We start from the raw sequence: 23,472 nt of genomic DNA on the forward strand, positions 1-23,472 counted from the left end.
TAAACAATGTAGGTATTCCTGGAACTAAACTAACATTTCCTCTGTTCATTAGTTACGTTTTGAGGCTTTACAAATAAATTCCATTTTGATTTTTTATTCACATAATGAATTTTTATTCGCACCAAAAAATAGAAGATTTACTGTTATGCAATATTGTAATAATTGTATAAATATCATCACCATATTTGTGAATGCATATTAGACCCACCAGCTGGTGTGTAGTAGACGTGTGAGGTCGTTTGTTTACTCTTGAATATCGGCAAAAATTTAACATTTCTGCTACTTTGAGCTCAGTTTCAAGCCATTTCCAGTGCTAAAACCAATCAAAATCATCTCTATTTCTGTAATATGTCTTCCATTCTATCAAATGAGACCAAGAAATCGCAAATACAACTATAAAAAACATACGAAAAAACACTGCAAAGTCGCTGTTTTAATCGAAAAATCATAATTTCAGTTTTTTCTCTCATTATACACAACGTGCTGCAGGATCTGTTTTATGTGGTGCACACATACCACATAGATGTCTTCTCTCATATCTAGGCTCAAATGTACCACTCACAGTTTATCAGAGTGAGCTGAGCCCATGACGTAGATCTACGGTTTGGACCCTGAACGTAAAGCCGTAGATCTACGGGACGGACCCTCAAAGGGTTAATGAGATCCACATGCAACTGCCTTGCCTTTTCACATATACGTAATTGACTGTGAAACACTATCTCCTGATAATTGTTTCTCATTGATCCACACCAACAACAGTCTCTCCACATCTTCGAGTATTTGTGATCTCTGTTTTGTAAGCACATTTCCACCTTTCACAACAACAGCTTCCTTGATTGCCTTTTTGTTGACCAAGATAGTAGCGATGGTTGATTGGGGTTTGTTATACAACCTGGCCAGCTCGGAGGCATGCACTCCACTTTCGTACTTTGCGATTATCTCTTTCTTCAGTTCAATAGTATTTCTCCCTTTTCACCACAAAGTTGGCACTAAAAGCTTTCTTTGGGCCCATGGTGGCTTATTTAGCAGTTACAAGCACTAAAAACAATGGAATAATTCAAAATGTATCGCATGTATGCATGGAATCATCCGCACTGGCTTGTAAACAGTGGCACACTGGCTGTACATGGAGTGGCCAGGCGGCTCAGGCTGCGTGGACACGTTCTGGACAGATGTCCTTAACTGAGTTTATCGTTAGCCGAGCGAATATTTTGACGAGAAACGTATCGGTATCCGATTTTATCACTGTCCGATGGCATCGTTAACTGAGGGTCCACTGTATACAAAACAGTTAGGATCCTCTCAAAAGATATGCTGCTATGTACCACAATTAGCCCTACTCACACTACTATTCACTCATCTATCTCTACTTCACCTATGCTATTTGTGCCTGGGGATCAACAGCAGCAACCCACCTAAAGTCAATAACAACCCAACAAAAAAGCTGCAGTAAGAATTATCATGCAATCCAATGCTAGACAACCCCCCCCACTCGTCAGTGACCTAAACTTATTCACTGTACAAAACATTCATACCTACTATTGTGCAACCTACATTAACAGAACCATAAATTCTAATGCTAACCCTGAACTAAAACACTTTTTGATAGTTGGAACAGGACCCATAGACACAATACCAGACACAAAAATCTCTATGACATTCCTCTGGAACTCCCTGCCCGAAAACTCAGAACCGCAGTCTCGCCCATCATTTTCAAAACTACTGTTAAAAAACAACTTATCTCCCTAACACACCCCATCATCAGCTAACAATGTGAAAACCACTTACTTTTTTGCTATACATTGTGAAAACATCCAAGACAAAATAGACTTACTCTCGCTGTCTGTAATTCCCCCTCTTTTACACTCACCCAAATGACTGTAAACATAAAATCCGTAATAAAGTTATTGCCTAATAAATCCAAAAAGGTAGCCAATAAAACCATAAAATCCATTCTAGAAAAGACCTCAAAGTTGCTATTTTAAACCAATCACAAAATTAAAAGTTTGCTTTTTCCCTTCATGCACCATGTGGGACAGGGTTTTATTTTATTCTGTGCACACTCACTGCACAGACTTACTCGCTCATGTTTAAGCTAAAAAATTTCCATTCACAGCTTATCTGAGGGAACTGAGCTCGAAACTTAGACCTACGTACATAAGCAACCCTGGCATAGGTAACATAGATCCACATATGTCACATGCCACTGGTTTGTTTTGCCCTGCAGTTCTTTATACAGCAAACAACAAGTCCAAGATTCTGCTCCAGACCACACTTTACAGCAATGATCTTAGATGAATCACAGTCATTTTCAGTAATTATCATGGTCCAATGCTAGACAGTGCTTCAAGTTTGTCAACAGTTTGCAATGACTGTTGGGTAATGGTTCTTCTGACCTCATCCTCTTCTGTTGTCTGCTTCCTCTTAACTGGAAATAGGGCTCTTAAATATGTTTCTGCAGTTTGTTCTGCCATCATCATTATCTAACAATTCATTTGCATCTACTTCATTCACATCTTCAAAGCCCTCACCAGGCACTGTCTTTGCTAAATTAACATTTACTTGTACCAGACACACTGTTGAGGAAAAAAAAACAGTGAAAGTATTCACCAAAGTAAGCCATAAACTTCCCCAGCATACATTTATTGCAACTGGGGAACTTCATCTTATGATAGTTGTATGTGGCTTATTACATCTGCAATGTTAAAAGTGCACCAGAAGTATGGTGCTTTACTTTCTGCATTGTCATCTATTCTTGAGATGAGTTTCTGCATGACCTTGCATGTGTATTACCAGGTCTCCAGGAGAGAGTTTCAGGGGTCAATGCCCCTGCGGCCCGGTCTGTGACCAGGCCTCATTGGCATTTTAATGTCTTAATCATTCCTTGATCCAGTAGTTGTATCAAACTTGCCATATTTAGTTACAAAAGCACAACTTCACTTTTCATGCTATGGGAAATATCAAGAGTAAGAACCTTGAATGAAATGTTCTTTTTGGCCAGGTACAACTTTACTGCAGGAATGTGTCTTTGGTCTCTCTTATGCTACATTACTTTATACAGCTGATGGTAATGCATCATCAGGTGCTCTAGGCTCCATTTCAGAGCAGTGCTTCAAAGATTTGTCAGGGTCCTCTTAAGTGAAAAAGTCTGTAACTTTACGAATAATATAGAACTGCTCACGTAACTGTTATTAACCCTTTGACTGTTTTGGTCGTATATATACGTCTTACAAGCCACAGTTTTTGACGTATATATACTCATAAATTCTAGCAGCTGGTAGGCCCACATGTGAGAGAATGGGTCTGTATGGTCAGTGTGCACCATATAAAAAAAAATCCTGCAACATGCAGTGCATAATGAGAAAAAAAAACTCCGACCGTTTTTTTTTTTTAATTAAAATGCCGACTTTGTGGTCTATTTTCGTTTTCTTGGTCTCTCTTGATAGAATGGAAAACATATTATAGAAATAGAGGTGATTTTGATTGGTTTTACTATGAAAAGAAACTTGAAATGGAGCTCAAAATAGGGGAAATGTTTGATTCTTGCCGATGTTCAAAAGTAAACAAATGATGTAATTTTCCAATAAATGTCCAAGTAGCCATTCTGATATGCAGTCATGAATGGGTTGACATTAGTTATACAATTATTACAATATTGCAGTAGTCTGCATAACAGTAAATCTGTTTTTTGTTTGAATAAAAGTTCAAAATAGAAAGCAAGAGTAATATCACAGGGGCCTGGAGACATGACTGATAAACAAAGAAAAATGTTATTTTAAAGCCAGGAATGTCTGCATTGTTTATTCTGGACCCCATTTTGATTTTGTCATATTTTTTAATTTTCGTGAAATTGGCCAAATTGCAAATTTCTGACCATGTTATTGAGTAGTTGAAATTGGTAAATGGGCAGTTTCTTGTACTCAGTCGATAGAAAAAATGGAGTTCTAAAAAAGTAGCTATGAGTTTGGTTGACTGGAACAATGGAATTAGCCGAAAATAGGGCTCAAAGTGGGCGAAATCACTGATTTGTAAATATCGCCGAGGTCGCTAACTTCGCGAGAGCTTAATTCCATCAGTTTTCCACCAAATTTTGTTCTTTTGGTGTCATTACAATTGGGAAAAGATTCTCTATCATTTCATAAGAAAAAAATCTGTTTTTTTTTTTTTTCGGGGGGGGGGGGGATTTTTTGCAACACCAGCAGACACCTCAGGATTTGGGGATGTGACAGTCAAGGGGTTAAGTTAAGTCTGCCCGAAATGCCTCGGCATGACAGTGGCTTTCTTTGTACCAATCAAATTATGAAATGTAAACACATTGTAACCTTTGCAAATAAATAAACTTTTGTTTTGCTTGTTTGTTTTTCTTCAGGTTCTTCCTGATCTTCCTCTTGTTATCTGCCTCCCTTGTGTCTGTGCATTGATCTCTGCCAACATTTCCTCTGGACTAATTTCATCATCATCATATCATATATCATATATATCATATCATATATATCATATCATATATCATATCATATATCATATATCATATCATGTATCATATCATATCATATATCATATATCTCATATATCATATATCATATCATATATATCATATATGATATGATATGATATATATCATATCATCATCATCATCATTTATCCTCATTATTAGTAGGAGGTGCATATGTACAGACCACTGAGACATGAGAGGTCCGATGGGGTAGGATGCTAGGCCTCCCTCACAAACACAATGGTCTGACCCATGGGGTGGATGCCTGTGATCCCATAAGATGGAGGGAACAGCTCCTGCAGTTCAGCCCTGTGGTGTTCCAATTTTTTTCGCTGAAATTGCATAGTCATAATGAATTTCACGGAGTCCAATATGAAGAATATTGAAGATCAGGAGGAGATTGAGATAATCAGTTCTTCAGCCTGGAGTTGATGTAATCAGTCTATCAATCTTGATGGGAATACAGCATATGTGCAAAGAAGGGGCCCATGTACTACAGACAGGTGAGGTGAAGCAGTTGTAGGTAGTGTCATCTTGGACAAATCCACAGGTGGAAGTAGATTAGGTAAGCATATAATTCCTAACTGTTACAACTTCATCCTTGTAATACTTTACCTTAGGAAGTAACTTGGTCTTAGTTTACCCATCTAGGCAGTGTGAACTTGTGTTGGTGAAGTAGCATCCGTAGATCAATAAATAAAAAACATTACTATGAAAAACAATGTAGAATGGGCTTAATAATTAAAGAACTTAGTAAAAACTATACGGCAGTCCTCACTAAACTAATAAGAAAGTCTAAGCATTGTATTATACATTAGTAATAGATTCACTGAAATGAGAGGAGATATAAAAACTACCTGGAAGACACTCAGATTCTGGGCATCCAAAAGCTGAACAGAACTAGAGATGTTGTCCTAACAAATCCCAATGAACCACAGCTCCAGCCTATTGAAACAGCCAATAAGATAAATGATTTCTTCTCAAGCATAGGATCATGTCTCTAGCAAAATTCAAGCTCTAATACCTAAGCAAGTGATTACTTCCTCTTCAAGGGGGGCTCCTTGGCGTGGTGAAGAGGCTCTTGGTCTGAGGAATTAGACCTGTCGGTCTCCTTCCTCAGACCTAACCTAATTACCCCCCAATCCCCCCTTTCCCTATCCCATCCTCCCCTTTTCCCTTTCCTCCTCCTCCTCCCCACCCCTCCCTTTTGCCCTTCCTCTTTTTGGCCTTTGGGATTTTTCCCACAGGCATGCTAGTTCCTAGGTAGGGGAAAGGGTACCGGGGTCCATCCCATTCCGTTGAGGTTCTTGGTGGTGGCGTAGTTTGCCGTGGAATCTGGATCGCCTGGGGATGTCCCGATCCCTCTCCGGTATCCCGGAGAGTGGCTTTGGGTGTCTTTCGGGGCGACGAGTGTATCTCTGGAAGCCACCTTTCAGATTCCGGGGGTGGTGGCCGAAGGAGGTATGCTTTGTGGCGGATATCCGGCCGCCCTCTCTTTTGTCCACCGAGGTAGCTCGGCAGATGTGAGGTTGCTATCCCGGATTGCTGATTTACTGGCATGATGGGTAGGGTATGGCACGGGTTCCATGCTGCATCTACGCTACTAGCGGTGCTGAGGTCCTTTTGGGCACGGAGGGAGATTTCCGGCCCCTTCATTCCTCCTGGGAACTATTCCTCCCCGCTCCCCCCTTTTTTTATTCTTTTTTTTTTTATTTTTATTTTCTTCTTTCTTTTTTTTTTATTAAAAACAAAAAGAAAGAAGTAACCTAACCATGGAGAACCCAATCCATGAACCTGCTACCCCCGGGCCCCTTCTTGATACCGCACCCCGTTCTGACCCCACCTCGTCTTTGGACCACTCTTCGGACACTCCTCATGCCTCTGTACCTCTTGCCGGTGCTGTTTCCTCACCCGCTTCAGGTACTGAGGTCTCGACTGACTCCTTCAATTTATCTGACCTCCGCTCTCCTTTGACTATGCTTCTGGTCTCTCCCTCTATGGTGCGGCAATTTTCGAACCGCCGGCCCGTTCCACATCGGACCAACTCTGGTCCCACGCCTAAACGCCAATGACAATTACCTGCTGATGATACTTCTCCACCTTCTCGGTCTTCTCAGAAAAGATCAACACGTCCTGCACTCCCTTTCCACGCTCGGTTTCAGACTGCACAATGGACTAAATTCTTCATTTTACGACTGACTTCCTCTACCGCCTATCCTTCCGACCACAGTGTTGGCAAGGCACTCCTACGCCATGTTGGTAAAGATATTTCTTTTCATGCTCTTAAGAGTGGTACACGCATCATCACTGTACAGAATGCTACCCAAGCTCATGATCTTTCTCTTCTTTCCCATATAGATACTGCTCCTGTCACTATTGAAAAACATCATTCCCTCAATTCTTGTAGTGGTACCGTCATTCTGCCCCATACCATAGTTCAACAAAATTTCCAGACATGTGGCAATGACATTCTTGAACAGCTGGAGCTCCAAGATCTCCCAATCCTCAAGGTAGACACTTATGTTCTTCCTGCACTCGGGCGGAGACGATACCCTAGCAATGTGGCTCATTTAACTTTTGACAGCCGTGAACTCCCATCCTCAGTTTATGTAGCAGGACATCAGTTACAAGTTGGAAAGGTGATCCCTACACCGCAACAGTGTAGAAATTGCTGGCGATTTGGCCATCCAACGAAATATTGCAGATCTATAGCTGAATGCCCAGTTTGTAGTGCCGATGACCATTCAAATATGTCTTGCAATCGACCTCCCTCTTGCCTTAATTGTCATGAGGCTCACCCTTCGTACTCTCGCCGTTGCCAAGTCTACTTAAATGAGCGGGAAATCCGTTACCTCAAAGAGGCAGAAGGTCTCCCTTATGCCATAGCAGTTTCTCATCTCTGCCTCCAAGGAAGACTACCTCATGTTTCTTATTCCCGTGTTTCAAAACGTCCCCCCACTTCTGGGGTCCCATCTTCTGCAGCCTCCTCTGTGGTTACCTCTCCCATAGTCACTCCTGTATCTAATTCTTTTGCTGTCCTAGGCTCAGACGTCCGTACTTCAATGCCTCAGTCTGTTATCGCTTCTTCGTGTTCTCCCTCACAAGCCTCAGTATCGACGAGATCTCGTACGACACCTCCTCCCAATCGTCCCTCTACTTCTCAGAAGTCAAAAAAAGGTCCTTTAACCCCTCCTTCCCTTCTTCCACCTCCTCATTTTACCTTCCCTGTCTCTGTACCGGGTTCTTCCCCTCTCACTGGCTCTGTTACAAGTGTAGAGGTTCACCCTCCTCCTCGTACTATACCTACCTCCCCTGTTCCCTCCCAAGTTTCTTCCTCTTCTGCCACCTCCCAGGTTTCTGCCTCTTCTGTCCCCTTCCACCCTTCCACGCTTCTTCTCCAGTTCCCTCCATCCTTTCGCCCCCCCCCCTACCTTGGTACAGTCCATTACAGTTCCAATCTTTACTCATCCTCCCCCTACCATCTCCAATATTGTCTCCCATACGACGTCTCTGAATTCTGAAACACTTGAAGCAATCTCTGAATATACTGCAGAGACCAAACCATCAATGGACACTGATCCACCCTCTGTTCCTTCTCTCTCCTCTCCTCCATCTGCGCAACTCCTTTCTTCACAGCGCACCGTTCCTTCGCTGCTTGAACGTTTTCCACTTCCTCCGCATGTGGACTTTTCTAACCCCTCTAGTCCGTAGGAACCCTTACCTGCGGATTTCAAGTATCTTTATCATTGCCAATCATGGCCTATTTACAGTGGAATATAAGCGGCCTCAGTGGTAATCGGGGTGAGCTTCAGATGTTACTCTCCCAGTTTTCCCCTGTTGGTGTTTGCTTACAGGAACCAAAATTACACTCTGCTGTTATCTCTCCCATCTCAGGCTATAATTTATTGTATTCTTCAGATCCTTTTCCTGATGGGACCTTTAATGAAAGTGCCCTTCTTCTACACACTGATATTCCGTACCATCAGCTATTTGTTCGTACTTCGCTGCATTACACAGCAGCCCGTATCCACTTGCATAGGTGGTATACGCTCTGTTCTTTATATCTCTCTCCTTCTCGGGCATTATCTATTCCGGATATTGCCTTTCTTGTTTCGTCATTACCGCCACCGATTCTGTTACTTGGCGATTTTAATGCCCATCATTTCCTCTGGGGGGGGGAGGGGTCTCACTGTGATTCCCGTGGCATTCAGTTAGAGGCTTTTCTTGCCACCCACCCCCTCCATGTTTTAAATACAGGTACTCACACCCATTTTGATCCTCAGACTCTCACTCTCTCTTGCATCGATCTCTATGTCTGCTCTTCCTCCTCCGCATTAGACTTCACCTGCTCTGTTCTCCCGGATTTACATGACAGCGATCATTTCCCAATCATTTTTACTTCCCTTCATATTCACCACCTCTTCGTAACCCACACTGGCAATTTGATCAGGTAAATTGGAACCTTTACTCACAATTAACTGTTTTTAGTGAGGTTCCTTCTTCGTCCTCCATTGATGAGCTTTTACACCTCTTCTCGTCCTCCGTTTTAACCGCAGCTTCTCATTCTATACCCCAAACTTCGGGCAGGCATTCTCAGAAATGCGTGCCTTGGTGGTCTCCTGCTTGTGCTCGTGCAGTACGTTTGAAACGCTCTGCATGGGGCAGGTACCGGTACAATAGAACCACGGAGAGACTTTTTGATTTTAAGCAGAAGCGTGCGATCACTCGCCGTGTCATCCGTGATGCTAAATGCACTTGCTGGCGAGATTATGTCTCCACCATCACCTCTGCTTCCTCTATGAGTGCAGTCTGGAAAAACGAAAACTGAGTGGTAAATATTCTCCTGACCCGGCTCCTGTTCTGCGGGTTGACGGTGTTGATATAGCAAACCCACTAGATGTTGCCAATGAAATTGGCAATCATCTGGTCCGTATTTCTCAGGGGCTCCATCTATGCCCCTCGTTTCTTTCCTCAAAGTCTGCCAGAGAGTTAGCACCCTTGGACTTTTCTTCTCTCAGAGAAGAACAGTATAATGTGCCTTTTACACTTCAAGAACTGGAGGCAACACTCTCAGCTTGCCGATCATCGGCAGCTGGGCCCGACAACATTCATATTCGTATGCTACAACATTTACGTCAGTCAGCCCTTGCAGTCCTATTACGCCTTTTCAATCTTATTTGGTCACAAGGAGTTCTTCCACAGCTGTGGAAATTAATTATTTTTCATCATTGAGTGTTGCAACTGACAGTTGATTAGTGTGGTGCTGCCGCCAATTATCAGCAGGTGCGGGTGGTACAACAGGGCATGTAATGTTTGCCATATTCCAGTGTAGAAAGTGGAATTCTGCTTATTAACAACAACACAGGAAACTTTCATCAATAATTATTGATGAAAGTTTCCTGCATTATGATAGTTTTCACAGCATATTTGATTGCCAACTGATTTGAGAGAATGTAATTTAAATTAATAGTTTTCATCTAGCAATGGCATATTTTACCCTACAAAAGGGAGGAAGGAGACTACATACTGTAAATTCAGTGTTGTGTGTTCAAGGGACAAATTTTCAAATCATAAAAGAGAATGTCTTATTGCACAAAGTTTAAAGTCTCTGAAGCATAAATAAAAAACTTGGAGTGCTATGTATAATTAGAGATATTTTTACTTTGATGAGAAATTTTTTTTATATGGTAAGCAGTGTTTATCATGCTTCTGAGGAATACATTCCACTGTTTGGGACCTTTATTGTTTATGATCTGTTGTAAATGAATGATATACCACTGTGCCAATGTTATAAAACTAGTTATATAAAGAAGAGGCTCAATTGTGACTTATACAAGCATCAGACAGCCATAGTAGTGATATACTTATGACAAGTTATGAGTTTCATTCTCACAGACCAGCCTGAGCTTAGAGTTTCCAGTTAATTGTCTGATCAACTAGGCTTTAGCTATCTGCAGTCCCCAGGCCTTCATAGCTATCACAGCGTGACTGATCTGGCACTGTTTACAGGATCATGTTCAGTTCAGTTTCCTCTACAGAGAATTTCTACTTTTGCTCTGCCACTATTTCTTATATCTTGTAGCAGAAATTGGAGTCATGAACCACAAATATATACAGTAGGGGCTGGCTTTACAGCGTTTTGCCTTACGGTGTTCTGCTAATATGGCGATTTCAAATTATGACCAAAACTTGCTATACGGCTCCCCAGTCTTTTTAATACAGTGCGCCCCACCCGATTTGTTTACGTTCTCTGTGAGCACATCTCTCTATTATGTCTGGAAACTTTCCAAAATTTCAAGTGTTTTAAAGTTATTGCATGTTTTATACTGTACTCTGATAATTATATTTATGTGTACCTGTACTAAAATATACTTACACACTGTGCTGGTGTGCAGGTACACATTAAAATCACTATGAGTCTCTCTTCTCTTGACGCCATATTAACAATAATATGTAATCTCTCGGGCGCATTAAATATCCTATATTACGTTAATATAGACATTTCCATTAATCCATCTATGATACTTTTTTCAAAATTATGTAATAAACATGGTACATAACATATATAAACATGATGAATACACTCCACAGTAGAATAAATTGACATAAATATGAGATGTGGTAGCCAGGCGATTTGTAGGACTTGTGGTAGCCAGGTGACTTGTAGCTAAACATCAGAGAAAATGTGTACAATATAATATTACTGGGGGTAGCTAGAAAATTACTCCTTTCGTATGCCTTTGCTCAGAGCGTCATTCTTCTAAAAATGGTGTTACATGAGAATGGGAGCATTTCTCTTTATTTATTCTACTCTATCAACGTGGAGACAACTTGTACACAATGTAAAGTGATGAAAACCAGACGCGTTCACCTGGTTTGTTTACATTACGTGGGGGCGGGGTGGGGCAGTGCAGAGAGGGCTGCCTTGGCTGGCTACCATGCTTCCCAAACCTGACTCCCTACAAATAAAACTCACCTCTCACCCTACATTAAGACTACAGATATTTTAAGGTAAGTAATGGGTGTGCTGTGTGTGTATTTTACTTTTTATTGTTTTTAATGCCTAGTTCTATTGCTAACTTAATACAGTAGGGCCCCACTTATATGGCGGGTTAGGTTCCAGGCTGTCGCCGGAAAGCAGACATCGCCGGAAGGCAGAACGTTATTTTTTTCCATTTATAAATGCATGTAAATGCCAGACAACAAGTTTACACTAAATTATATTAAGTTAGTAATAGAACTAGGCATTAAAAACACACAAAGTAAAATGCATTCACAGTAAATTCATTACTTATCTTAAAGTATTTGTAATCTTAATGTAGGGAGAGAGGTGAGTAGTACTTATTTGTAGGAAGTCATGTGTAGGTAGCCCTGGCTCCCCATCTCATACTTAATTTACGATATTTAAAACATCCCAGAGAGGTAAAATACACATACAGTACACTCATTATTTACCTTAAAATATGTGTAGTCTTAATATAGGAAGAGAGGCGAGTAGTATTTATTTGTAGGAAGTCAGAGCCATATTATTAACATCGACATGCCTTGTTCACTGAATTTAATAATTTCTAACAATTACCTTTAGATGCCATCATAAACGAAGGTAGAAGTAATGAATAATTTATGCCGAAAATTGTAAACAAAAGCGGAGTGAGGGAGTGGCTGGGCCAAATGCAGATTCATACACGTTTTCTCTGATGGCTGAGCAGAGAAAACGTAATGTTGTCCCTCCACCCAGCTACCACACAGCTCCACAAGTATTATTATCAGAGCACACATAAAATATGCAATAAATGCCAGACAACAAGTTTACACTAACTTATATTAAGTTAGCAATTGAAATAGGCATTAAAAACACAATAAAAGGTAAGATACACCTACCATCCGACTTACGACCTGCTCGACTTACGACCACTCGACTTACGATCGTGTTTTTTATGCCAAATTTCTGGGAAATAAACAACTATTTGTGTTGTACACAGTGTTTATCCTAAACCTTACAGTATAAAATACAGTACTAACAACATAAAAAGTAAAGTAAAACATGAAATACCAAAATAAAACAATAAAATAAAGTCATTGCAAAAATGTTTTGTTGATATTCAGTAGTAAAGTTCGACTTACGACCATTTCGACTTACGACCGGTTTCTCAGAACCGAACTCGGTCGTAAGTAGGATGGTAGGTGTACACACAGAGTACACTTATTACTTACCTTAAAATATTAATATTAATGTGTGAGAGGTGAGTGGCAGTGTTTATTGAATAAAATCAGAATGGCACACCATCATCCTCTAACTTGGCATTTAAAGCAAGAGGCTTACGACTTCTCTTTTTATCACAGCTAACCTTAGACGCCATCGTCAATGAGAGCCAACTAGTTAACGAAAGAGTAAACAAGAGAGAGAACGAGATACAGAGTTGAGACAATGTAAGAACACAAACTGAACAGGTAGTGGACGATCACTTGGTCAGGCGAAATAAATGCGTATTAATATGTGTCTACTTTTAGTTCATTCACGTCCGTTTATAAGAGTTTGTAAAACATTTAACTCAATATTTTTTATTATAATAATAATTACCTCACGATACAAATACTCTTACATCGTGTACAAGTTAGTTCAGAATAAACAAATAGCAACACACAATTTTTAGAGTGAATGAAGATAATAATAGTTATCCCCCAGTTTGACTAGAGAAAACGTAATTCTTCCAACACTACCTACACAGCTGTTTTGTAAACAAATCTCATATTTACATCAATTTTTATTCTGTGAGTGTATGTATCATGTTTATATGCTATGTAATGGGTTTCATATATAATTTTGAGGAAAATATCATAGATGGATTAATGAAAATGCCTATATTGATGTAAAATAAGACATTTAGTGTGCCCAAGAGTGATTATTATTATGTAGTATTGGCATCATGAGTAGAGAGAGACTTAGTGATTTTAATGTGTACCTGCACACCAGCACAGTGTGTAAGTATATTTTGGTACAGGTACACATAAGTATAATTATCAGAGTACATATAAAATATGCAGTAACTTTAAAACACTTGAAATTTTGGAAAGTTTCCTGACATAATAGATGTGGTCACGGAAAATGTAAACAAACCGGGTGGGGGCGCCGTATTTGAAAGACCGCTTGCCATATAGCAAATTTTGGTCATAATTTGACATCGCCGTATTAGCGGAATGCCGTAAGGCGAAACCCCGTAAAGTGGGGCCTTACTGTATATGTTAGTGTAAACTTGTTAACTGGCATTTATGTGCATTTATAAGTGGAAAAATGGCGTTCTGCTTCTGGCAGTAGCCTGGAACCTAACCTGCCGTACAAGTGGGACCCTATGGTACACAGTGTTCTCTATTTGTGCCTTTGGCATTCCTGCTCCGGAACTTAGGCCTTTCACTGTCGGTGCTGTAGTACCACAGCTTGCAAGCCAGTGTTGGTGCTGTAGTACTACACCAAAATTCTAGCGGCTTCAAATCCAGTGGGAGAAAGCTGTTAGACCTGTTTGTGAGAGAATGGGTCAGTGTGGTCGGTGTGTGCAGTATAAAACAAATCAGGGAGCCAGCGGTGCTTTAAGGGAATGCCATTTCAGTAGTCCTTGTTCACCATGCCTAGCAGTAAGAAATACCTCACTCTCCAGTGAATTTGGGACTCTTCTCTTCCCAAGTGATAGTTCTAACACAGATGGAAGTATCAGTGAAGATGAATTTCATGGTTTTGAGGAGTTTGTGACTGAAAGCAATGTCCAGGATACCAGATACAGATAGTGAAAAGGGAAGACAGTGTGGGTGGTGGGGAAGGCAGCATGAATGGTGGGGAAGGTGGTGTGGGTGGGGAAGACAGCATGGGTGATTGGGAAGATGGTGTGTACGTAAGTTTATTCAGGTATACACAGATATAGCACTTGGAATTTCACTATTCTTTCACAGTGGTTGTTTTCCTTATTCTGATATCACCTGTTTATGTGATCTTATTGCACAAATAAGATTAGATTAGATTATTATACATAGCAGCATACGTGTAGATTACCTAGGATAACCCATAAAAGTCAGTGACTTATTTCTGTGTGGGTGGTGGGGAAGACAGCATGGTTAGTGGGGAAGGCAGTGTGGGTTTATGTAAACAACATAACATATGTGTAGATTACCTAGAATAGTCCAAAAAAGTCAGTGACTTATTTCTATGTGGGTGGTGGGGAAGACAGCATGGTTGGTGGGGAAGACAGTGTATACACGGTGGTGGGGAAGGCAACATGGGTGGTGGGGAAGGCAGCAAGGTTGGTGAGGAAGACAGTGTGGGTGGTGGGGAAGACTGTGGGTGGTGGGGAAGACAGTGTGGGTGGTGGGGAAGACAGTGTAGGTGGTGGGGAAGGCAACATGGGTGGTGGGGAAGGCAGCAAGGTTGGTGAGGAAGACAGTGTGGGTGGTGGGAAGACAGTGTGTGTGGTAGGGAAGGCTGCATGGGTGGTGGGGAAGGCAGCATGGGTGGTGGGGAAGGCAGCATGGGTGGTGGGGAAGGCAGCATGGGTGGTGGGGAAGGCTGCATGGGTTTATGTAAACAAGTTTTGTAAACAATATGATAATATTTGTGCAGTTATTGTGTTGCATACAATGAGTGGATATATATACATTGTGCATTATATTGGTCTCACAGGCCACAGAAGTTACTTGAAAAAATAAAATAGTAGAAAAGACAAGAAAAATAGAATAAAAGTAAAACTGAGTCAATGGCAGTCGCTGATGTTGCCGTAAGCAGTTCACTTTGTCAGCTCCACGCCTCTATATCTTGGTAAGTACTGAGTGGAAAAAAAAAAAAAAGAATTCTTTTAAAACAATCAGAAAAAATATTCTTAAGATTTTGGTAAGAATTTTTTTTTTTTTTAATATATTTTGACACTTAGAGCAAGTTTGTGATCAGGGCTCTCAACAGTGAAAGGGTTAATACTGTTAATGCAAGGTACAGTATAACCCCGGAAATCAGTCTTCAGATTTCGTAATATTCAGTAAGCATAACGTTTTTTCGTCAAAATATTGGCTCGGTGATCGTCATTTACCTCGGTAATAGTCGTTCGTTCCAAACATGTACAAGCAGCCCGACCATTCCACACCATTCACAGTCAGTCTGCCATTGTTTATCAGCGAGTGACCGGCACCCTATTCATTCATACGATACATTTCGTAATATTCCATTCTTTTTAGTTCTTGCAACTGGTAAATAAGCCACCAAGGGCCCTAAGAATGTTTCTTATGCCAGCCAGCCCTTTGGTAAAGGGCTGGCTGGCGAAGGGGAGAATGTGCCTTCTTCAGTGATTGTGATATGTATGATACTAAAGCAGCAGGAGTCGATAAAGGCTATAGCACCAGCCACCGATAAAATATAGCATTAACAGTGTAGCAAAGAAGTTAAGTGATTAATCGATAGAAAAAGGACAGCATGAAACTCGCTCCTCCAGTGTTGTTGGAGTTATATACGGCGACTGACAACACTGCTGTCTCTGCTGCCACCATCACCACCACTATGTAAGGCTTATCTTTCAGTGGCCCTTACGCACACAACAACCAACACAACACCACTTGTCACATAGGTAATGACAAAATTTATTCATTCTAGAGTTTATGTCATGTTTCTTTCTTATTAATATTGTTTATTATGTCATATTAGATGAATTGTGCTAGATAAATAAACCATAGAGTTGATATTAGTGTCATATTGAAGGACTATCTTGTCCCGACTCCAAACACACTCCCCTGCCACCGCCACAATTCCTAACATACGCCAGAAACAGACCTCTCTGGAACACTTTTTTGAGCAACAGGGGCCCAGTGATGCTCAAGCTGGTCCTAGTGGCATTAAAAAACAAAGAAGGGAAGTAACCCCAGAAAAGGACTTGGTACCTGAAGTCTTTATGGAAGGGGATTCCCCTTTCAAACAGTAATTTTTCCATCCTCTCTCCTCCTCCAGTCTTCAATACACTAAGAAGAGTCTTTAACCTTTTCAGCGTTTCGGCCGTACTAGTATGGCTTACGCACCAGTGTCCATGACGTACTAGTACACCTAAATTCTAGCGCCCTCAAATCTAGTGAGAGAAAGCTGGTAGGCCTACATATGAAAGAATGGGTCTATGTGGTCAGTGTTTGCAGTATAAAAAAAATCCTGCAGCACACAGTGTGTAATGAGAAAAAAAAACTTTGACCATGTTTTTGGGTTAAAACAGTGACTTTGCACTGTATTTTTGTATGGTATTTATTATTGCATTCTAGTTTTCCTGGTCTCATTTTATAGAATGGAAGACATATTCCAGAAATTGAGATGATTTTGACTGGTTTTGCAATGAAAAGTACCTTGAAATTGAGCTCAAGGTAGCAGAAATGTTCGATTTTTACCAAAGTTCAAAAGTAAACAAATCATGCTATGCGTCCAGTACATGTCAACTGGTGAGTCTAATATTCTTTCACAAGTGCGCTGATATTATTTATACCATTTCTATACTAATGCAGTAGTCTGCATAACAGTAAGTATTCTATTTTTTTGTGAGAATAAAAATTCAAAGTGAAAAGCAAAAGAATGTAAGAGGGGCGTGGGGACGTGACTAATGAACAGAGGAAATGTTATTTTAGTGCCAGGAATGTCTGTCTTGTTTATTCTGGACCCTATTCGGAAATTGGCATCTTTTGAAATTTGTGTGCGATTGGCAAAATTGCTAAATTCTGACCACTGTATTGGATAGTTGAAGTTGGTAAATGGGTGGTTTCTTGTACTCATTCGATAGAAAAAATGGAGTTCTAGAGAAATAGTTATGATTTTTGTCAACTAGTGCACTGGAATTGGCCGAAAATAGGGCTCAAAGTGGGCAAAATCGCCGATGCGTAAACATCGTTGAGACCACTAACTTCGCAAGAGCATAATTCCATAAGTTTTCCATCGAATTTCATACTTTTGGTGTCATTATGATCGGGAAAAGATTCTCTATCTTTTCATAAGAAAAATAATTTTTTTTTTTTTTAATTTGGGGGACCCTGAGAACAAGTCTCGGAGAGGGCCTGTGGACCCTGAAAGGGTTAATAAAGGTAAGTGTCATGTTATTATTATTTTATTCTTCATGTCTCATTGCTTTCTGCGTAGGTAAGTGTATATTTCATGTAAAAAAATTTTTTTTTTTTAATACTTTTGAGTATCTGGAACGGATTAATTGGGTTTACATTACAGTGGACCCTCCACTAACGCTATTAATCCGTTCCTGAGAGCTCATCGTTAGTCAAAATAATCGTTAGTCAAGTTAATTTTCCCCATAAGAAATAATGGAAATCAAATTAATCCGTGCAAGACACCCAAAATATTGAAAAAAAAAAATTTAACACATGAAATATTAATTTTAATACACACAAACTGAAGAAGACATGCACAGTTACATGACACTTACCTTTATTGAAGATCTGGTGATGATTGATGGGATGGGAAGAGGGAAGTGTGTTGATGGTCTTAGTGTTTAGAAGGGGAATCCCCTTCCATTAGGACTTGAGGTGGCAAGTCCTTTTTCGGGGTTACTTCCCTTCTTCTTTTAATACCACTAGGACCAGCTTGAGAGTCACTGGACCTCTGTCGCACAACATATCTGCCCATAGAGGCCTGTACCTCCCGTTCCTTTATGACATTCCTAAAGTGTTTCACAACATTGTCAGTGTCACCATTAAACACTTGTTCAGGTTTCATTCCTTCACTGTCTATGTACTCCTTGAATTCCTGCACATATTTTTCAGCTGCTTTTTGGTCCAAACTGGCAGCCTCACCATGCCTTATCACACTATGTATGCCACTACGATTCTTAAATCTCTCAAACCAACCTTTGCTGGCCTTAAATTCACTCACATCACCACTAGTTGCTGGCATTTTTCTAATTAAATCATCATGCAACTTCCTAGCCTTTTCACATATGATCGCTTGAGAGATGCTGTCTCCTGCTATCTGTTTTTTGTTTATCCATACCAATAACAGTCTCTCAACATCTTCTATCACTTGCGATCTCAGTTTCGAAAACATAGTTGCACCTTTGGCAAGAACAGCTTCCTTGATTGCCGTTTTCTTGGCCACAATAGTAGCGATGGTTGATTGGGGTTTTGTGTACAGCCTGGCCAGCTCAGAGACATGCACTCCACTTTCATACTTAGCAATGATCTCTTTCTTCATATCCATAGTAATTCTCACCCTTTTTGCTGTAGGGTTGGCACTAGAAGCTTTCTTGGGGCCCATGTTGACTTATTTTGCAGGTGCAATCACTAAAAAGGCTGTGATAATATGAAATGTTCCGATTGTATGCTTGGAAGCGACCGCGGTGGCTGGCTGGCTTGTAAACACTGGCCAGAAGTGGACGCGTCTCAGATGGAACGAATAGTGTTGGTCGAGTTTTTTAGCGCTAATCGAGGCAAAATTTTTGCGATAAAATGTATCGCTAGTCAGATTTATCGTTAATCGATGCCATCGCTGGTCGAGGGTCCACTGTATTTCTTATGGGGAAAATGAATTCGGAAATCATCAAATTCGGTTTTAGTCACACTGTCTGGAATGGATTAATTATGATAACTGGGGGTCCACTGTATTGTGAAAAGGGGAAGAAAGGCACAGTACGAAGAGAAAGCTTGAGAGGAGAATGGCATTGTATGAGGAGAAAGCCAGAGAGAAGAAAGGCACGGTACAAAGAGAAAGCCAGAGAGAAGAAAGACACAGTACAAAGAGAAAGCCAGAAAGTAGAAAGGCACAGTACAAGGAGAAAGCTAGAGAGAAGAAACACACTGTACAAGGAGAAAGACTGAGAGAAGAAAGGCACTACAGACACTCCTCACTTAATGACCTACCTGTTTATCGACCACATAAACTTACGACCAGCTCTTTGACCAGCCAGTATTGTACTCTGTACTAGAACTTTGGTTGTAAAAATGGCAGCGCGGCATCTTAGCGCCAAGCGTCTAAGGGTTTGACAAAGACAAACATGTCGATGTCAAGTTGTCCTCATTAAAATGAAGACACTGTATACAACATAAGGTGTTTGTATTGTGGGGGGGAGGGGGTGAATTTCACAAAAGCATGTATGATACATAATGAACGTGTATGAACAGAAAGTGGACAGCTTTTAATAGGAGTTCGTCTAACTGCCCTCAATTACGTTCTAAGTTTGTTTACGTTCTCCGTGTCTCTTGTTCTCTCTCATTTATGATGATAATAATAACAATAATAATTAATATTTGTGATAAAAAGAGGAATCATAAACCTCTTACTTTAAATGCCAGGTTAAAAGTGATTAAACTCAGTGAACACGGTACATCAATGTTATAAATAAAAAAAAAATGTGGAACTTGCTAATATGCTTAATTTAGATGTTGAAGTGGAAGATATTGAAAAACTAGTGAAATATGTCAAGGGAGAACTAAGTAACGAAGATTTAATAGAGTTGGAAGTGCAGCAGCACTTAGAAGAGGAAGAAGAAAAGGAAAGAATGGAAGAAGTACAAAAGAAGTTCACTGTAAAGGGGTTAGTTTGTGTGTTCTGGAAATTGAATGTGGGTGTATTAGAACTAGAGGCTATGGACCCAAATGTTTAACAGTTCATAAAAATGGATCGGCAAATGGATGAACTTTTACGATGCTGTCATGAAATTTGTGAAGAAAAAATAGAAAATTACAAAGCAGAACACACTAATGGGATTCTTCTCGAAAGCTACACCCCAGACCCCTACAAGTCCTTCCATTTTCTTGCCATCTCCCTTACCCAAGCCCTCTACAGCTCCTGATAACCCTGCTGATAATACTGATGATGACGCTCCTCGTTTATCAACCAATTAGCTTAATGACCTAGTCGTAGGAACGGAACTTGGTCATTAAGTGAGGAGTGCCTGTATACAAGGAGAAAGACAGAGAGAAGAAGGTCACTGTACAAGAAGAAAGCTAGAGAGTAGAAAGGCACTGCTCAAGGAGAAAGATCTGGGGGTAAGCATAACCAAGAACATCACCAGATGTATACATAAACTGTGAAAGAGTGGATAGGGACAAGCTGTATGAGTTGTAAGGAGAGGGACCCATGGAACATTGTACAGTAGCTAAAGATGCAGATGACTCACAGGGACATAAGGAAATACTTTTTGAGTCACAGGATAGTAAGTGGAATAAACTACATGAAGACTTAGTAAAGGCAAGCAGCATACTGGATAGATTTCTAAAAGTAGGTACTGTATAATTAGGCCTTGGAAGTCAAGAATCAGCAAAGCCACTCAATAGTGATTAAGTGAGAGGACCTCGGGTAAGAACTTACTCTTGCAAACAACCAGGTGAGTACCTGTGTGATGAGAGGCAAGGAAGAACATACACCTAAGTGAGAGATGAGAGAGGGAAGGAAGAAAACACACAAGTAAGAAAGGGGAGAGGCAGAAAAATACACATGAGCAAGTAAGAGGGGAAGAGAAAAAAATGTGCATGAATGAGTGAATGAGAATGAGTAAAGGGTGAGAAGATACACACATGCCCACAAGTGAGGAACCAGAACACACAAGTGATAGGGAGAACACATGTAAATGAGTAGGAGAGGATGCAATTGTTTTAAGGGTAGCAAAGAGAACAGAGGCCAAAAAAAAAAAAAGAGAATATTACAAGACAGTGAGAGCACAAGTGAATGTAAGTGAGAGGGGTTAACAAGCATTAGCAAAAGGGGGAGCATAATAACATGCATGTGGGTGAGAAGGAAAGAGCGTATACAAAAGCATAATAAGATCTTAGACAAGATCTTGTGTATGTTTACATGTTGTATGTGTACATTCATGTGTGCATGTACTCACCTATTTGTGGCTGCAGGGGTTGAGTCATAGCTCCTGGCTCCTGTGCGAGTGCATGTGTTGCACATTACAATATAGTTGACATAACTGTTAATTAATTAATGTTAATGTCAGGCAAATCTAGCTTGAATCTTACTTCTGTTTAGGAATGATTTGATAAACAGTAGAAGGGAAGGGAAGAAAAAAAGAAAAGCAGGTAGGAGCAAAGATGAAAGAGATGGACATTGATGAATGGCTAGGAAGCAAAGTTGCATGATGGATAATGGGTATCCTCACATGGAAAAAAAAAAAGTAAGTGCCATAGCAGTTACAATTGACAACTAAGCCACAATATTGGGTTGAGACTTTAGATTACACTTCAGCCCATCCTGGGCTCAATACTTGATGCTCCACAATGAACTGAAATGTTGCCTAAAGTTTCATCTCTAAGTTGTAGGTTAATTGTGGATATTCTTGTGTAATTTTGAGGTAGTATTAATATTGGTAGAATTACCGACAGTATGTTAAATAAAAGGACACAAATGCAACTAATGTGACATTTTATTGTGGCAACGTTTCACTCTCCAGGAGCTTTGTCAAGCCATAACAGCTTTACAAAGCGCCTGGAGAGCGAAACATTGTCACAATAAAATGTCGCATTAGCTGCATTTGTTTCCTTTTACATAACAATTTCAAGGTATATTGCCCAGAGTGAAGTAAGACATACCAGTATGTGATTCATCCTGGTGCTCATTGCTGCATCTTATTACACATGTAAGTGTATTCTATTGTTTCTTAATTATTTATATATTTTCCTGAAATGTAAATGTTCTTTACTTGAAATTCTAGTGTGAATTTGATGGAACAGGTATTGTTCTATAAATTGTTTTCTCTATATATATGTCTCTGATATGTTTGTTTCATTTCCTGTCACTGAATGGGATATATTGTATTCATTATACCCTAGAAATATATTATGCTCTGACATATGCTAATCTCAGTACGTAATACAGTTATTATTACAATCTCTCTAATTTCTATTTAATATTTTCAGCTTTTTCAACGATGTCTCACGAAAGTTCTGAACATTGATTTATGGCGTCTCTATGTCACATATGTTAAGGAGACCAAGTCCAGTCTGCCAACTTACAGGTATGCAACTAACATTGTACTCTTCTCTCAAATATCATTCATATATGTATATCATAGACATGTTATGTACAAACTCAAAAAAACTCCTAAATAATTTATGACTGCTCAACTGTTTCATCATTTACTTCAAACTTAAAATTGTTTCAATTTCATTATTGTAAATTGTGCTTGATGATTGCTCAACTATTTAATCATTACTTCAAACTTAAAATTGTTTCAACTTCATTGTTTTAAACTGTGCTAAGTTGTAATACTTCATTTTTTATATACTTTATCAAAACTGTAATTTTTCTCTACCTAACTTATTAAAACTATATAGAATGATCTAATAGAATATTCAATTTTCGTGTATTCATTGTAACTCACCAAATTACAATGTTTGCAATTACAACACTGTTATTGCCTTATTAGTCTTAAGTTTGCCTGAAATGCTCTGCATATAAAGGGGCTTTAGGCATGGTCACCCAATTATTACACTCCTTTGTACAAATGTGTATCATGCTAAAATAAAATAATTATTATTAACTATATTACACTTTTATGAGGTACTGAAGTAAAAATGTAGCCAGTCATCTTGGTTATTTTATAAGTACTATTGTGCTCTTAATTATATAAAGTATTTTACATGGCTCCATGGGGAAGTGGAGAAGAATCTCTCCTCTGTAAGCCAGGAGTGCCATAAGAGGCCACCCTGCTTCAGTGGGAGATGGCCGGAGTATTTAACCCTTTCAGGATTTCGAACGTACTAGTACGGCTTACGCACCAGGGTTTTTGACGTACTAGTACACCTAAATTCTAGCGCCCTCAAATCTAGTTAGAGAAAGCTGGTAGGCCTACATATGAAACAATGGGTCTATGTGGTCAGTGTGCGCAGTATAAAAAAATCCTGCAGCACATAGTGCGCAATGACCGTGTTTTTGGATTAAAACAGCGACTTTGCACTGTATTTTCGTATGGTATTTATTGTTGTATTCTAGTTTTTCTGGTCTCATTTTATAGAATGGAAGACATATTACAGAA

General features: G+C 39.9%; 1 protein-coding gene across 1 annotated transcript in view; it reads left to right on the forward strand.

The window, feature by feature from the left end:
* Positions 1–23,472, forward strand: part of su(f) (cleavage stimulation factor subunit su(f)) — a 353,693-nt gene that overhangs the window by 212,333 nt on the left and 117,888 nt on the right. Inside the window, exon 4 of the mRNA XM_070100805.1 lies at positions 22,355–22,452. Coding sequence (XP_069956906.1) covers positions 22,355–22,452 — 98 coding nt within the window. The remainder of the gene's footprint in view (positions 1–22,354; positions 22,453–23,472) is intronic.

This window comes from Cherax quadricarinatus, chromosome 74 (assembly GCF_038502225.1).
Source record: "Cherax quadricarinatus isolate ZL_2023a chromosome 74, ASM3850222v1, whole genome shotgun sequence".
Taxonomy (NCBI): Eukaryota; Metazoa; Arthropoda; class Malacostraca; order Decapoda; family Parastacidae; genus Cherax; species Cherax quadricarinatus.